General features: G+C 43.6%; 1 protein-coding gene across 1 annotated transcript in view; it reads right to left on the bottom strand.

The window, feature by feature from the left end:
* The window catches only part of rorb (RAR-related orphan receptor B), a 21,981-nt gene extending 4,614 nt beyond the window's left edge, over positions 1-17,367 (bottom strand). The window contains exons 1-9 of the mRNA XM_047591105.1: positions 16,953-17,367; positions 2,899-2,984; positions 2,640-2,781; positions 2,067-2,498; positions 1,519-1,640; positions 1,049-1,181; positions 787-894; positions 456-566; positions 108-220 (exon numbers count right to left, since the gene is read on the bottom strand). Of these exons, the coding sequence (XP_047447061.1) occupies positions 108-220; positions 456-566; positions 787-894; positions 1,049-1,181; positions 1,519-1,640; positions 2,067-2,498; positions 2,640-2,781; positions 2,899-2,984; positions 16,953-16,959 (1,254 nt within the window). The 5' untranslated portion in view covers positions 16,960-17,367. The remainder of the gene's footprint in view (positions 1-107; positions 221-455; positions 567-786; positions 895-1,048; positions 1,182-1,518; positions 1,641-2,066; positions 2,499-2,639; positions 2,782-2,898; positions 2,985-16,952) is intronic.
* Positions 17,368-18,198: the final 831 nt, after the last annotated feature.

Consider the following 18,198-nt stretch of genomic DNA (forward strand, 5'->3'; position numbering starts at 1 on the left):
CCAGACGAGAGGGAGAGATGGTCAAGGAGGAGAAAATTCAAACTGATGAACCACAGCCAGGGACAAGGTTTTCTGTATTTTGATCTCCCTTTAAAGACTTTGCCTACCTTAGCCAGTGCATCTTCGTCCATGTGGTTCTTCTGCATAATGTGCTGCAGAGCAAAGTAGATCTTCTCCTGGAGCTTCTGGACCTTCCGAGGCTCCATCAGCCATGGCCGATCTAGGTAGAGCAAAAGCTTTCATTCTTTTACTGCGCCTTTAATGCATGCACCATATTCCATGCACATTGCTTCCAACATTACATCATTAGCCTGATAGCATAATTGCTAAAAGTCATCAATGAAAAATGTGCTTGCTAAAAAATTGTGTTTTTTCTTGTCTTCCAAAAAAGTTCAAATATGAATTAGCAATTATGCTATTAGGCTAAGGATATATAAATGTGGATGACCACTGACCTGTGGAAATTAGTACAGCAGCTGAGAATAGAGCGATCTCCTCCTCTGTCAGCTGCAGTGAACACAAACTCTTGGCAAAGTCAAACACTGCGCTCACTAAGTCATCACAACCTTGGAGGAAAACACAGAAGAAGGCAGAAAATTAGAAAATTTCATTACACTTATTCTGGTCATGAATGTGCTGATGTGCAAAAATCACCCACAGGGAAGAGTGTTTTTAATTTTTAATTTTTTTTTCTTTTTGGGCTTTGCAATTTTTCTCTTTTTCTTTCTGTCTCAATTGGCTTTTTCACTACATTCCTACCAAGACGAAAAAGCTCATGTGCCTTACCTAGAGCTTTGAACATTTGCATGCCTCCGTACTTGCCCTCAAAGAGCACAGTGTTGTTGAGAGGGTTAAACGCCCTGCACATCCGCACCAAGACTACCTCCAAACAACCTGGAAGAGACGTGGAGAGAAATTGTGGTGATTTGAAGCTGATACGTTGAAATGCCGAAAGAGAAATTCAAGTTAATAAGCAACGCCGTCTGTGTCCTGTGCTAAAATAAAAGGATAAGGCTAGCAGTCAACATTCACTGTCCAGTCAACTCACCTGACTTGAGAAGGAGGATCTGGTCGTTCTGGCACAGTTCCATGAACCCTGAGATCCGCTTGGCGAACTCCACCACATACTGGATTGCATGGGTGATCTGGATGGCACACTGCTGCCACAGCACGTCCCTTGGCTGGAATCAAACAAATCCAGTTCAGGGATTTATGGTCTGTACATCTGTAGTAAAATTAGTTTCAGTAAATGAAACTAAACTTTATTACTGACATGGTTGTGTGACTAGAGTCATTTCCACTGATAAAAAAGACATATGGTAAAGAAGACAATGCAAATTGTATTGTAAAATCTTTCAAAGCATTGCACACGAGTGACCATTAGTGTATTAAATGCAGACATACAAGGAACAATGTACATTATACTTGGCAGTTTGGGAGAAGAAGCCAAAAATTAAACTATGATAGTGTGTGGGACATATATCACAGTATGTATGTGAGAATAACATGAAAGCTCACCTTGCTCTGGTACATCTTGACCTCTTCGTATGAATGTGTCTGCCAGGCTAGCTGCTGCAGCTCCTCTGTTGTATACTGACATGTCTCCAAGTGAGACTTGATGATATTCTGAGCAATGCGGTCTGGAAGAGGAGATTATTCATTAAGATTTGTTTATTATTTTCTAGACACTATGTTCATTTATTTAGGCATATATATTATATATTTGCTAAGGTAAGGTTACCTACTAAATTCATACATGGTGAGACCTAAGACTTACTACAACTACTTATCGTATCACTCCCTAGAATTAGTCAGTAGTGCTGAAATGTAACGAAATCCTAATTTGTGCTATATGCCTGAGCTGTGCATACAGTAATATGACACCTTGTCAGCTTGCGTTTAAGCCTGTCTGATCTCCTGTTCTGCTTTCAGATTAAGACACTGACTCACTCTTCCAGGACAACTTTTGTGGGTAATGGTTAATTTTCCACGCAGATAATTCATGTAAAAATGATCCGCCTTTCTGCTTTATCTATATGGCAAATAGGGCAAAATGTAATCCTTACCCAGCTCCCCCATGCTGGCATTATTGGGCCCCAGCTGACTGTCCTGGTAGCCTCCATAGCTGAACAGGTTGGGTACTGGCGTCAGGTCGTACACCGGCTCCTGCTTAATGTGCTTCATGCCCGACATGTCCAAACCTGACTGGTCTGGAGATGGCTGGGTGGAATCCATCCCGTAGTATCCCCCAGGGACTCCTCCTCCATTACCATGACCACCTTTGGGTAGCTCAATGACGTGGCCATTGGCATAGGTTCCCCCTATTTCGTGGTTAAGGGTTGACAGTCCGTTGGTTAGGCTGGACGAGTAAACACGTGCCAGAGCTTCTGCTTCTCCTGTCTGCTGTTGCCGCTGCTCCTGCAGTCGTGCCTGGTGCTTCTGGACCTCAGCGTACAGACTGTCACGTTGCTTCTTAGACATGCGGCCAAATTTGACCGCTGAATGGGGAAAAATACAACAGGGGCATGACAAAATTAGAAAACACAATCCCAGTTGTAATGGTAGAAATCAAAGGATTTAAATTTTTTTTTTTTTTTTTGCAGAACCGTTTACATAAATGTAGGTGAAAGCAGCCTCACCATCTCTGGACATTCCTAGGGCAAGACATTTCTGCAGGCGGCAGTGTTGGCAGCGGTTGCGATTTGTTCTGTCGATGAGGCAGTTCCTCTGGCGGGGGCAGGAGTAGGAGGCATTGTTCTGCTGACTCCGTCTGAAGAAACCCTGGTAACGTGTCAACAAAGAATACCCTGCTTCAGATACGAGGAACTGCCAATGATTAAGACCACACTTTCAGCCAAATGAGACACGGATTTATGAAACGGCGTATTAAATCCTCACCTTACATCCCTCACACGTAATGACGCCGTAGTGGATACCTGACGATTTGTCTCCGCAGATTTTGCATGGTATAACTTCGATTTGGGCTGTAAGAAAAATGAGAGGACAGAAGAGATGTGCGTTACGAATGACATTTTGGACAGGGCGCAGACTTCAGTCACCTCACAGTTATTAGACCTCAGCTGGTGGTCTAATTTGAGGCTAAAGGCATCACATAACCTGCTTGGTGTAGGACCAGACTGAGCTTAAAACGTGAAGTTGTGTGACTTCAGCTTCTACTTCACTAGGGCACGGTGACATGTGGACATCCAGCATGTCCTTGTAGGAGTTTTTCTAATGACTGGGACATCGAGGGCTGCACACTACACACAAAAATGACAAAACTGTGTGTTTGGATTCTTTGTGTTTCAGTTGAAGGACAAACCCCTGCAGGTTAGAAAGGCTACCTGTAATGAGAAAACTGGTTATATCACTGAAAGACCCCAGTACTTGTCCTTCAACTCTTTTCTCTTTTTCCAGTGCACACACACATTACGACAACCAAAGCTCTCCCCAACTCACACGCTACCTTTTCCTTATCTACAAATGTACTAATTATACTACTTTTTTTTTTACTTTAGAGTTTACTCACTGTGTATAGGCAGCTCCATGAATAGTCACAACCAAAGGCACAGAGTATGAACAACAGCAACTACTCCAGCACACAGAAACACGTGTCATGGGCGTCTCTGAACATATTGTCCATAATATATGGAAAGAAAGACGCGGTTCCTGTTCAGAGATATGACATGGATGTAGAGGTAGGCAGGTATGCTGCTGAGATGGCACAGCCTCTATAAAGAGATTAGACAGCCCATCTAATCCTAAATTATTTCCCGACGAGCTGGTTCCCTCCTCTGCTGAGCGTTGGCTTAGCTGAAATAGCCATTCACATGTAATCTCCTTGCACAGTCACACCTGTAGGAATTTCTGCATGTTTTAATTTATTTTCTAACGCGTTCAGAAAGTCCAAATGGAGATCCGAGTGTGTGTGCATGTGATTTGGCGTTATTACGAGCCACATAAGAATATTACAAACCCCTTTTCAGTGAATTGGGTTTGTGTGTGCCCGTGTTCAAGTGTTTATTAAGTATAGACTGAAGTTCTGTTGCAAGAGTTTCATCAGTGTTATTTCTTTTTTTCATCTGAGGTAGTGGATGTGCTTTGATTGTGAACATGTATGCTGCACATATGCACAAGTTGTGTGTACGTGGAGGCATGAGTGTGCAGTATACATAATTAGATAATCTCTTATGAGGATCAATGGAGGCAGTTCTGTCTGTCTAGCAACTGATCAGGTACGTGCACTGCTACCTACACAGTGCACCTTCAACATAGTGAGTCTGATCGTTGTCAAAAATGTGTTGTGGTCCAGGTTAGCTCTCTTGTTGTTTGAGACGCATACAACTAGAGGTGAAAGTCTGATTTCAAACTTGAAGTCAGATGAACGTGTCTCTTTGCATACACACTGAGAATTGACTTTCAGTGACGCAGGAGATATCTTATAGTTGCAATTAACCTGAAACAGAGTGAACAATAGAGAAAAGTATGGATTATTTTAAGAATTTCTCAAATCGGAGCATTTGCTCCAGCTGATTCATATGAATGATTCCTGTTTTCTCTTCACGTGAAGGTGAACCCCCTTTCACCAAAGACACTGTTGGATAAGGTTTAATAAAAGTGTCAATATGGAGATAATATTGATTAAAACAGAGACATTATGCCATAAACTTAAATGCCTGTCTGCCCTCTGGTGGCTATTAAGAGTCATAAAATATCTGCGTACAGAGACATCCTGTATCCCTTGGCCCTGGACTATGCCCACTCCTTCATGGCTTTCGTTCAAGAAGATGTGAACAACATTTTATGGCCTCTAATTAATTTGTTTTTATAACATATAAAGCAATAGTTTGTCTGTCACAGTAGCTTTGTCCATTCTCTGAGTACGACTGCGACTCAAGATGTGACCTATTTGCCAATGTACCAATTCTCGGCCAACTGGCTCCAAACTGGGTCAGAGCGGAGCACCGGACTGGGACGACACACAGACTACATACACGGGGCTGTCAATGAACGTGGCCTGTAACACGCTATTTATAGTCTTTTAAACAGGTCAGTTGGACCCAGGACATAGCTGTTATCAACAGACCACATGTGAGCAGTAAACAGGAGACGGGACAGCAGTGCACCACACATGCTTCTTATCATTCTCAGAATCCTCTTTGTGGCTGCTGCTGCTCGTACACTTTTAGGCAAACTCTTTGTTTATCATGAAACAACTTAATCTCTGTGGGTTTCTGAATGTGTTCAGCCCACACCTGCTGCTGTGTGATGTGGATATACATACTTATTATTTCTGTGGATATTCAGAAAGCGCTTTTTGCATTTGTGTGTTCACTGTCTCTCTCCAGAGATTATAGCATATCTTCACTGTATTCCTTTCTACCCCATGGGAGATTGTAGTCCTCTTTGTAACAGATAATTATGCCCAAAAGAGCATTGGCGTGTAGGCATGTGCATTGTTCTCCGGGAAGGTTTGAGTGAGCGCCTCACTTATAAAAAAAGACAGACATGTGTAGACGTCTATGTGTGTTTTACAAACATGTTTGTGAATATACGTGTGGGTGTGTGCATTGTCGAGTGTGCGTGTGTGTGCGCGCTGTGCTCATCGCCAGTGGGGACTGTCAGGTAGGATATGGGGAGACGGTCATGACAGCATCGCCGTTGCCAGGGTGACCACCCACTCGCTGCTCTCGTCCGACTGTCACAGCAATGATGCACTAAGCTGTCACGCTCTTAAAGGAAGTGATGTCATCGGTGCGTGGAGCCAACTCGGTGTATCATCACCGCTCGTCCTGTCGTTCCCTCTCAGCGGCGGAGCCTTTGTGAATTGTTCACCAAAGGACACCCACTTCCACATCCAGGCAACAATGCAAGCCTGCTGCCTCGCTGCACAGTGGAGAAATCCGTCGTCCTATTGTTTTTACATTTAGGATGTATGATTTAGAAGGTGCTTGATTCCAGTGTTTCATGCTACAGAAGCAGACGTACAACTTCAAACCTGTAGCATAAATTAATTCCTAATATAAAGTAGTAACTTCAGAGGACGGAGCCTAATGCATGTATTCTTGACAGACATCCTTTAGTGGAGGTCAAGCCAAGTCATTTTTGTTTTGTTTTTTTGTTTGCTTTTGTTGGAGATCATTCCGCTCTTAGCGATATGTCTGTCACAGAATGGGTAGGTGGGACTTTTTTCCAACCTTATTTGCCCCAGCCCGAGCAGAGTGACTGACAGCGTCCTTAGCCAGCGGGCGCGTGAGTGTTATCCTGAGGTTATTATGTAAGAGCAGGACTGCAACGCTGGCACTTCCACAGCTAAGATGAGGATCAGGCCTGCACAATCTCTTGCGGGAGAGAAACGAACTAACCAGAGATGAATTGAAGATAGTTGCTGTAATGTGAGAGTTTCACACATGTGTAGCTGGTTGTGGCCATGAGGGCTGTTTGCGCCAGCACGTGTGTTGTGATAATTGATTTTTAATGAAGTGAGGATCTCCTGTGTATTTCCTGGGCTGACTCTTTCTCTAAATAGAGTCCTAATTATCTACATTGCACTGCGAGAAAAAAAAAAGCAGCAGCCTTGCACCAATATCTTAGCAATATCCTGTTTTAAGTAGCTCACAGATAGAGCTGCTGGGGGTTTTTGCACACATGTGGACACAGAATAAAATGGCTATTTAAAAGGCCTCTTGTGCCCGTCTATACTGACATTGTAACAGCAAATTAGGGCCACTAGGTGCTGCTGTACATGTTTAGATTTTGTGTGTGTGTTTCTGCACTTTGTTTGTTTCCAAAGGGGCAGACGGACATGCATGTTTCATTCATTCAGCCTGCAGGGTGACTTTACAGCCGAGACGTATCCACGATATCATCCAGTAACAATAACACGGTATACACTAGAGGTTGCTGTTGCAGTGCCGTAGTTAATGGAACAGTTTGAATCATTTCTACCATAACTTTTGCCCATGTAAGCCACTTCAGAAATGCAAACACGACTCCCGCTGTAGTCCCAGGGGTTGATTTGTCGAGGATGAATGTGGGTGGTATTTCTGCTTCATTAAAAATATGCATAGCGTCTTCCCAGTTAACTAGATATCTTCTGGGAAAAAGAAGGAGATCAGCACTTTACCCCCTCCCCCAATCCCCTCCTTGTTAAATCTGAACAACTCGGGCGCTGGTGTTAGATGTCTATATACTGTGAATTACGCTATCACTGTTCGCCATCCACTCCACTTCAGTCTGTTTGACTTTTTCGTTTGTCTCTTAGAGTTCCCCCTCGCTGTAAGTGGCTGTGTGACTGGGAAATCATTCAGTTTTTGTATTTCATGATCTATTTCCATCTCTCAGCAAAACTCTTGTCTTCCGTGTCTCATAGAGCTTAGAGAGGAACAAGCGCTTTACTTCTTTTTCCTCTCACTCTCTGCCGATGATGAAAAACACTGAGAAAACTTTTGGTGGCGTGATCGTCGGGTGGATTAATGCACACAGCTGGGAATAGCTTATAGCAGAGCTGCTTGGGTTATCTCCCCAGTGTCTCCTGTCATGTTTCCATATCATACTGTCCCATTAAAATCAGTGAGACACTTACTGCACACGGTTTCAAACGGATGTCTGCTATGTGCTGTCATACTTTTCTCTATCTCCTGCCTGTTCTTACTGTTGGAAACATGTAAAAGAGGTGCTGAATAGAGGTGGACTTCTAAAAAATACATGTATTTTCTTAATTTTACTCACTTTCATCTTCCTTACCTATTCCAAGTCCGCATTTCTTTTTGTATTACAGTATTCACTTTAAATAACATCTCTTGAGAGGCACGTAGCCTACTATGTAATCAAAGTCCAGCAAGAGTTCTTAGCTGTGTGTCATTCAGTCATCAGTCATCACTCTATTGCTTCAATAAAGCCCATTTTTTCATTACTCAGTGATACAGATAGTCTTGGCTCTTCACATTTCAGGTCTCATTCCTTGACACCTGCGCTTTTTCTCATAATTGTATCTACGCTGAATCCTTGATATTAAATGAGCAGTTTGGTTGTTATTATCACTGTTGATTGCTTCTATTGATTATATTAAGAAACAGTTTGTATTAACCCCTTAGAACCGCAACGGTTTTACCTACAATTCAGTAGAACACTGCCAGTCATCTCAAACTTTTCTCCAGTGTGATGGGTGCTTTTCACTATTTTCTAATATGTTATAGAGCCAACATTGCCTTGATTACTTAAGAAAATAACTAGCAGATGAACTGACCATGAGAATAACTATAAGTTGTGGTGCTAACAGCAGCAACAAAGCCCATGCCAGTGACTATTATCCCTGACCCGAAGGCTCAGACCTGCTCTGAAGCCGCTGACAAACATAACGCTGACACATCGACAAGAAACATCCTCAGTGACATAAGATAAGGTGACACAGCTCTGCACCGGCCTCCTTTGTGTGTGCAGTTTGCAGCACCGTGTGTTTTAGCAATAATCATAATTCCGCGCAGAGGGCCCACCTCCCCTCCCCCAACACAGCCTCTTGCCGCCAAGCATGTCTTTGTCCACTCTGTAATGTAGACAGTCATACTGTTGCTGCATGAGCATATATTCACTACCCCCAGCCTCCGCAGTTCCCATCAGACTATCGTCATCAACCCCCCGCACACACACACACACACACGTTGCCAACTCATACATGCACACACACTTATAAACAGTCAGAAAAACAGTCGCTCTCGCCCTCCCCCACGTTGTGTGTCAGAGGGCATGAGCTTGTCCAGCTTGCCATTCGGCCCCAGAGCACTCTGGGTAATTGCTCAGATAGCAGGTCTGGGATCAGCTGCGGTTTGCTCATAGAATATTGTGCCGCGGCGTGATTGGACGCCATGGAGAGGCAACAGAAGGGGGCCGCTGGCTGTCATCCAGTGAATCGATTCACATGCACACACACACACACACAAACACACACACCAACATGCTTCCATGCTTCAGACAGACAGAGGCGCACATTCAGGCATGCTTGAATGCATACATCACTGCCAAACACTTTCAAACAAGCAGACTTTACAGTATGATTTTTATGCTTGCACTCCCAAGCCCACCCCCAACACACAAACACACACATCCAGTGCAGCATGTGTCCTGTGATAGATAAGCGAGGAAGGAGGCGTGGGAAAAAATCCACAGGGTAAACCCAACCCCTGCCTGAACACACACACACGTGTGTATGTATGCACACATGTACACATATATACACATACACACACACACAGTTTGCCCATCTGCCTCCTCAGATCTGCGTCTCATGGGCACTGTATATACACACACACACATGCACACACACACAGAGGCGTCCGCTCACACTCCAACCCCCTGGATGACCTGTAGGACCCTGGCGGCCTTTGACCTTTCCTTAAGGACTGCACGAGTGCATCAGAGTGGAAGGAACAAGTCCAAGTGTGAGAGGCCTGCATCTGGTCATTACTATCCTGAAATCAGCCATGAGAACGCACACACACTGAGGCGCGCTCACTCGCCATCCTGCAAACACACCCAGACACAAAGAGTGTTTTAACCTCTTGTATATTATATACTCTCACGACTTTAACCTTATCTGACATGCATGTGTGCAGACTGAGCTGTGAGCAGTCTGCAGGCTTTGTGAAAAAAAAATAAAAATCATTGCGGAGAAGATTGTGTCATTCCATTCTTGAGATAACAAAAAATAACATTTTTATGGCATTGGCCATGCTCCCTTAACATTACGCTCCTCCTACTATGGTGTTTCTCTTGAGCCTAATTGTACATGACAGTGTGTGTGCGTGTGTGTGTGAGTCTTTGAGGGGGAAGGGAGGGGAAAGGTGGCTACCCCGGCGAAGAGAGAGGAACAGAAAGAGAGAGCGACATCCACGGGGGGACAGACAGAGAACTGCTTTCAGTTCTTACATAAAGGTTAGAGAGACGTTTGCTCTCGGTTTTGGCTGGGGTCACATCTTTTATAACGAGAGTTGGTGGTCAGCCGGATAAAATCAGGAAGCAGGAACGCCGACATAAGTGGGGCTGAAAAAAGCATTAATGAAGAGAGGAGCACTTAGTGAGAACAGCTAACACAATCAAATCACAGAGGGAAGGATGGAAACAGTGTCTGTGTGAATGTTTGTTTCAAATTTAATTAACACAGGTTTTTTTTTTCTTTCTTACCAAATCTGATGCGCTTTTGTTTAAATCGCTCGTGTTATGCATGCAAGATATTTTGCAATGTTGAGCAGTATTGGAGAATAAATGCATAATATTTAAGTGCTTTCGCCGGTGTTTACAATTTTTACTGCTTTATACCTCTTAAATACTGATCAATGTATCTACACACTACGTTTATTTAACACCTTTGCCGATGAACAGTTTTCCATGTTAAACATACTGTATGAGTAAGATTAAAGGATTGTTGTATAGCCAATATTAACAACATCAAAAGTATTTTTTTTAATGGCCATATAACACGCTAAACAAATTAATATATCCCTGAGGCGGGTTCGTCTGCAGCACTTTCAATACTTTGATTACATTAAATTATGTTAATAAAGTTTCCTTAAAGCCAAATAACTGCTTACACCTTGCGTTCCTGCCTGCGTGCCATTTCCCAAAGCATGCAACATTTTAGCTGAGTAGTACTTCATTAAGTCCCCCCCCCCCGCAAAAAAAAAAAATTAAATGTCACCCAACATTTACTTGCAACAGAGTATTTTATTATTTTTATTTAAGCAAAGCTTCTCGACTTTCTCCGCTTTTGAGTTCGTGCATCCGTCGCAGTGGAACGGCACGACCGGGTTTAGAGTCAAGACGGGCATGTGAATGAGTTCCCAGCTGAGTTTGTGCGTGTTTTTTGAAAGGTTTCAACATATGTGTGTGTGTGTGTGTGTGTGTGTGTGTGTGTGTGTGTGTGTTTCAGTGCGTCTGTCGGAGCGAGTGTGTGAGCACGCACATGTGTGATTCTGTGTGTCCTCTCCCAGGGATGGCCACTAATAGCTCGCCTCGGGCAACAATTTAACTCAGCCTAACAAGGTTCTCCCCAAAGTGGCCCCAGGGGCATCTCTCACAGAGGCAAATTGATCACAAAGACTATCACACAGCTCCGCTCGGCTCGACCCAGCCTGCTCTGCTCTTTACCTGCTCTCTCTTTCTCCCTCTCTATAGAGGGATGATTTAACAGTATGCCTTTATGAACATTAAATCTGAGTCGAGGGAGCAAAAAGCAGCAGCCGCCGCCGTCTTGGTATCCTAATTGCGTTCTCTTTGTGAATGAGCCCTCGCGTCAACAGCCGCTACTTGGGACACACACATGAATTCAAACGTTAATAGAGGCATCTCAGGATTTGGACACGCAGGCTGAGAGAGAGAGGGATGTGCAAAGAAAGAAAGGTAGACCTAATAAGAGTCCCTTCAATGAGATTACAAGCACTAAAACAGGCTAATCTTTGTCATTAAGAAAAGATGCCACTGTAGGCTAAGACATATTATAGGCTTATTGGAGTGTGTGCTATTCACCTGCCAGCACTGAACACCTTCACTGGGTATAGGCATTTAGCAACAGAGAGCTAATGTGCATATAAACAATCCTCTTTACACCTTCTCTGTAAGTGTGCGGAAAAAAATTCAGCTTCTTTATTGAAGTATTGTCACAGTGACAACTGCTTCTTCTTATTTACTCTTTTAAATCCAACCAATAAGCATTTAAAAATGCCTCTACATGTGTATTATATATACGAAGTAGAGGCTGCAGTGTTACACTGACACACAACTTCAGTATATGGACCAATCTGCTTTGAGTGTTAGCTAAAGTCTAATAGGTGGTGTGGACTTTGGATACTGCTTTTACTGGGTCTGGCGTTATTCATTGGTGAGGGCAACTACAGTTTACAAGTGCAATCTGAGGACACAGTAGTTTGTATCTGTGCGCGACTGCGTGTGCGTGTCCGTGTCGGCGTGCACGCGAGTAATTGAGTGATTTTGGCCAGCCACCACTCACTGGTCCGTACTCACTCTCTTGCTCAAGCAAACGCGTGCACGCATCCACAGTTGCCTTATATAACCCTTAAGTCTCGCTCTTACTTGCCCTCTTTTTTCTTATCTCACTCGTTCACTCAGTCACATTCTGCCTTCTCTCCTCTTTGTTTGGCTCTTGTCTCAGTGTGTCATTAATTCACCTCTTAGACTCTTGGGTTCATGTTCTTCATGTAGATGCAAAAAAAACAAAAAAAAAAACATTGTTCTGAACCAGATTAATAGGTCCACTTTCTATTTTCTCTTGCTTTCAAAACGAGCTTTACTACGTGACAATTACTCACGAAAAGGGTATCTGTGGAAGAGCAGAATCTGTACATATATATATATATATATATATACATATATATATATAGCAATTCTTCTGATGATATCTTAGTCTCTGTTCATATTTTACTCAGTTTCTGCATTTAATGAGCTCTGTCACCCTTTCCCCCCCGTTCTTACTTCAATGTAAATCAGAGGGAAATGTGAAAATTGAATATTATCGTACGTCCACTGAGACATGCTGCGTTCATGGATGAGTAAAAGTGAAAAAAACAGAAGGAGCTGTCAGAGGAGTCTATGACTTCAAGGCAGATTTAGAGTTTAGGAGTGGTTCAGGCTGAAATCCCTCGCAGCTAAGATAAAGTGCAGACACAAACTGAGGCGTGCCGCGTGGCCCACGCTTTGTGTGTATAAAGATTTAAGGAAGAGGGAGAATCGACTGAGGAGAAAAACTGTTCGCCTAAACTCCCCCTAGACAGGCGCGTGGGGATAAAACCAACATGGAGTGCATGCTGAGCCCGTGCTAAACAAACACGGGCTATGATAGGGGCTCAGTGGGACTGCAGAAGTGGCATCCAGGCCACACACACTCAGCATGGTGTTACGTTTTTAGTAGGCGGCATGAAAAAGGTCAGACAGGCGCACTAGGTAAGGAGCACAGTGCGGCTATCTGAATACAGGTTTAGACAGAATGAGGAGTGAGTCCTTGTGTAAGATGGTGTGTAATTGTTGCAACAGCACTGTGGTGGTACCTCAGTCAGTCAGTAGGGCTGTGTTGAGGGATTAACTGAACGGCCTGCATGGGCTTGGAGTAATCTCTCCTCTCTACTTACATAACACTGGGCCATTAGTCAGCACAAACGCACAATAAACAACACGATCAACAGCAGACCACACATCACACATGCACTGATAACACTGCAAACCCAGAGATGCACTCAGGCCAGGTGCCCGCCATTGTGCGCAATAAGTGATTTCATGGCGACAATGGAAAAAACTGTGATTGGCGACAATAGCTGTGCTCTAACCTGCTGTTTCTGGCTGATGGTGACTCTGGTTTCTAAACGGGACGCCTCATCAGTCAGTACGTGGTGCGTCCGCTCTTATCTTGGCGTTCATTGTCGAGAATGTTTGTAAAATGCGCAACACTGGCGCTTCATTAAGATTCCCTGTCATCTCTCTGGAAAAGCTTTTATCCGTTCACTTTGAATGTTTTCGTCTTGAATCTATTTAGGCACCAACCTCCTCGTGGGCGTATTTGTTAACACCTACAACACTTAAATAGGGCTTTAAAATGTTAAATAGTGTTGGTGTTGTAACTGGAGTAAAGTGATGAATATTTAAAATGGCCGCGTCTAAAAGGCACAGGTCTGAAACGTAAAGATGCGTTCAACATTAAAATGTGAACTAAAGCCGTCCAAATTACGTGCCATGGATTTCTCTAAACAGACTGCTTCCGTTGACTTTGACTAAAAATTGATCCTGGGATGCTTTCGAACTGGACAAATCAATGCTCACACAAGACTCCACAGCAAAGCGGGATGGGACTAATTCTATTGGCATGAGGCCGTCATGCGTAGTATTGCAGCTGAGTGTGCGCGCGTGTGCGTGTGCCTGCCTGTTTTCGGTCCTTTCAGCTTTCGATTGTGCTCTGTATAACATCCCGCACGGTAATATAAACAACGTCCAAATTGGAATAACCAGTAAGTTACTGTAGATTCCAGCTCAAGTCCGTCAGTGCTTCCTGTCCTCTTCATTTGACACCGCCTGTCATCACCTTACTACTTTTTCGTCCTCTCACACTCTCCCAGTTCCTGTCATCCTATCTTTTCCCATGGTGAAGGAGCGTGGGAGATTGTGATTGACACATATCGCTAACAGAGGAGATCAAATGGCACCGTGAACCCTTCCTCTCCCCCTCCCTCCCTCCCTCCGTCCCTCCCCCCATTCCTCCCTCCATCGCTGCACCCTTTGACCCGTCTGACCCGGGTGCATCTCTGCGGTCTAAAAGCTCTTTGGCTTTATACCAGCAGCGCACAAAGCATCCACAGACGCAGGATGACGGGCGCTATTAAGGTTCATTGTGAAAATAGGAAAATATTGACACGCAGAATACATGTATGCATTGTCAATTTATTTATTACTTGTGCGTGTGCACGCACGCATGTTTTATATTTCCATTTTTCATATTGATTGCACCTAAATGAAGCATGTGGTAGGACGGTGCTGGTCGGCTTGACTGTGCTTTGGTTTGAGTCTGTTGATCGAACATTTAGTAACAATGATCAAAATGATCATCTCATCAAATCAAAATAGTCTGCAACAATGAAATCACCTTTGTCTGAGCTGTTATTTTTCAGTCCCTTTAGAGTTAAAAAGTGAAGCTCTTCTGTGATCAAAATGTTTTATATAACCACTATTACTGTTATTTATTACAGAACTTTTTGGGAGGTTTTAGAGAAACACCATTCACAGCACGGCGTCATCATGCTGCCATTGATAATACAGAAATAATGATCCTGTTTACAACGACCTGTTTCCTTTACAACTCGGAGCCAAATTGGAAAAAACACAATGCTCTATTATTTGAGCAAAAAAAAAAAAAAAACCCTGATGATAATATTCTGTCTTGTTATTTCCATGTATTTCTGTGGCTTTTTTTCGAGCTGGGCGATGAGGTGACATCATCTTCGGTCAGGGCTTCAGGAGTTGTGGCTATTGTTAAATGATAATTACCACAGCTCATGAGGGGCCTCTATTTTTTTATAACCTTGTGGTTGTGAGCACATTTCTGTGTAAGGGCAGCCGAGACTCCACACACACGCACACACACACACAGGTTGGGAGTGGGGGCCGCACGGCCCACACTGATTTAATTCTATCTGACAAAACCCTTTGGGGCATGCAGAGGGAGAGAGGAAGATGGTGAGAGAGAGAGAGGGAGAGAGAGAGGGAGAGGGAGAAAGAGGGAGAGACATGGTGAAAGAGGGGTGAGAGAGACGCTTCAGGGGCCTCTTCTGCCAACCATGGCTATAAAGTGAAAGCAGGAGCTCTCCGCATACCCCCCAAAGCCTTGCATGCACGAGAGTGGTCGCAAGGCCCATTAAAATGTGGATAAAATACAAGTTGGATGACAGCGGAGTTTGGGAACAGGGAGAAAGAGAGAGTGTGGAGGGCTGTTTGGCCTTCTCATGGTTTTTTCTTGCCCAAGGTTGGATGACAAGCAGATAGATTTATGACATTCAGATAGATAGATAGATAGATAGATAGATAGATAGATAGATAGATAGATAGATAGATAGATAGATAGATAGATAGATAGGTGTGACATTCGTTTACTAAAAGGATTAAAATTAGAACCCATTAAATCGTGTTGTTAATCAAATCGTTATTCTTGTCCGTCATTATAATTATTAATGTTGTGAACAATGTAAACAGCAATCTGTAAATAGTGTTAACACTGGAAGAGAGGGCTAATATGTTATGAATGATAATACTGCCAAATGATTTAACAGTTCTCACTATTATTCTAATGCAAAATCTGACTCAAACATTCAAACAAACTGTGCGCAGTAAATTTGTGTGGTAATTTTAATTCTGATTATTATTATTTTACGTTTTAGGCGAAGTTTAGACTTTCTACAGGTGGATCAAACGCCCCTCCTATTTCTCCTTCTTTGTCATATAACATCCACACGTCCATGTAGATTAAATTTAAAATATTGAGACGAAGGAGGCGCAGCCATAAATAAAACAAACCAAAAAAAGTCTTGGACTTATAAATTAAAGTTCAGGATGATCCAGTCGAACGAGTGTCGCAACGTCGCCTCGGTGACAATTATCAAGAACATCAAGAACCGTAAATAAAACAAATCCATAACACTGCGCCTGATGATAAGATTATAAAAGCGTCTGCGCTTGATTTATTGCAACCAATAAACTGTGGAGGGAAACGAAATTGTCCGACACAGGTGTAATTTAACAAGAAGGAGAGGCGTGGAGTGGGGTGAGCTGTGTTGACCTGTCTGTGTGAGTATCAACGTGTGTCTCCGTGTGTGAATCACAGAGTTGGTGTGTTTGTATGTGTGAGGGAGAGCGTGTGCGCACAGGACGACACTGACATTGAATTTCAACATCCCCGGCGCGGCGCACAGGGTTACAGAAAATGGGTTAGTGGAGCGCCTGAAAAAGTAGCCTTCCCCTACATCAGTCAATAAAGTTGATCACCAGAACAGAACAAAATAAAGTGTTTTGTGTTTTTTTCTTTATTTTTTTTATTCCCTCACATAATCTGATCCGATCTGGTGGCAGCATTTGCGTGATTTCCGCCGACGTGGAGTGGAGCTCAAATGATTAAAGCTAAATATCATGCGCCACTTTTAATTTCCAATGACAGAGGCCCCGGCGGCTTCGGGCATGAATTTACGAAACTGTGTGCCCGGTCCACAGACAGTCAATGCACACACAGAACTTTTCTGCTGTAAAGTGGCTGCAGAAAAAAAATCAACCACACGCTCTCTGTGTTACGAAACTTAAGGCCAAATTTATAGCAAAGATGTTCGTGCTATGTGTGTGTGTGTGTGTGTGTGTTTATCGGGATGACGCTCGGGCAAAGTGCGGCTGTGTTTGGATCAGTGGGATGGTCTTACCTCGCATCGTGTTGGCGTTGCTGGAGCTGGTGCTGCGGCTCGCTTCCCAAAGCAGCAGTCATGAAGAAACAAACATAAACACTTAAAAAGGGGGGTTGCGGGTGAAAAAGATCCTCGGTTAAAAATAACAACAACAACAACAACGCAAGGAGTGATCTGCGTCGACGTCCAGTGTCTGCCCTGAGTGGAAGCGTCTCTGCGCTAAAAGCATCCCAGACCAGGGCGCAGGGAGGCGGGCTGGGGTCGGTCGGTGCGTCGGTCGGTGCGCTGTGATCGTGTGGCCGCTTCTCTCATGACATCTGCGCTCTCACCTCTATGGGAGGGTTTCACTGTTTTCTGTGGGCTGAGGGAGGGAAGACCGTATAGGAGAGGCTTTACCCGGCGGCCCGGATTGGACTGGAGCACTTTCCGCTCCTCCCACTCTCTCCTCTGCTCAGCCTGGAGCATGCACACACACACACACACGCACACACACACATTACAGCAGCCCGAACGCGTCTACGGTACACACACACACAGTCTCAGCGAAGTTTTTAATGTCACCTTCCACATTTAGTCAGCCTTGTGCAATTTTAGCAGTTTTTATGCATGCACACAAACATGTCAGTCTTTGATCTGGTCTCATAAAACCATTAAAATCTAACATTCAGTCTGGTGGGAAGATGGTTATTTATAGGTTCTATCTATTTTTTTTTGTTAAAATTCATAGAATTTCGTTCAATAGGGCTTTAACGAATTAATTCACAACTGACACAATGTAAGAACAAGTGAAATGTGCGCAGAGGTTAATGATTGGGCCTCAAGCATGGTCTAGCAGTACTGTAGAAATATGATCATATTAGCATTTAAAAAGACTTCCTTATTCTCAAAATTGTGGAGTTGTTTTAAAAGTGTCCCCACACATTTAGACAATGTTGAATGTCAACTTAATCAATATATTTATTTATTTATTTACTTATTTTGGATTATTTAACTGATGAAGCTTCAGTCCCTTATTGCATGTGCGCACGGATCAATCCCCAAAACAGGATACAAGGTCACCACACCAGCTGATGATGTTGAAAAGGAATTGCATTTGAAAATGAAAATACGCATCCCCTAAAGATTATATACAGAGGTTAATAGATCTTATGTCACAGATAGAAGAGCTGCTCAGGTGACACGAGGTGTCTCAGGTGTCATCGGGGTGATTTTCAGGGCGGGGTCCTCCTCCCTCTGAGAGACTCTGAAATACTGACCTGGAAAA

Source organism: Mugil cephalus, chromosome 8 (assembly GCF_022458985.1).
Source record: "Mugil cephalus isolate CIBA_MC_2020 chromosome 8, CIBA_Mcephalus_1.1, whole genome shotgun sequence".
NCBI classification, from domain to species: domain Eukaryota; kingdom Metazoa; phylum Chordata; class Actinopteri; order Mugiliformes; family Mugilidae; genus Mugil; species Mugil cephalus.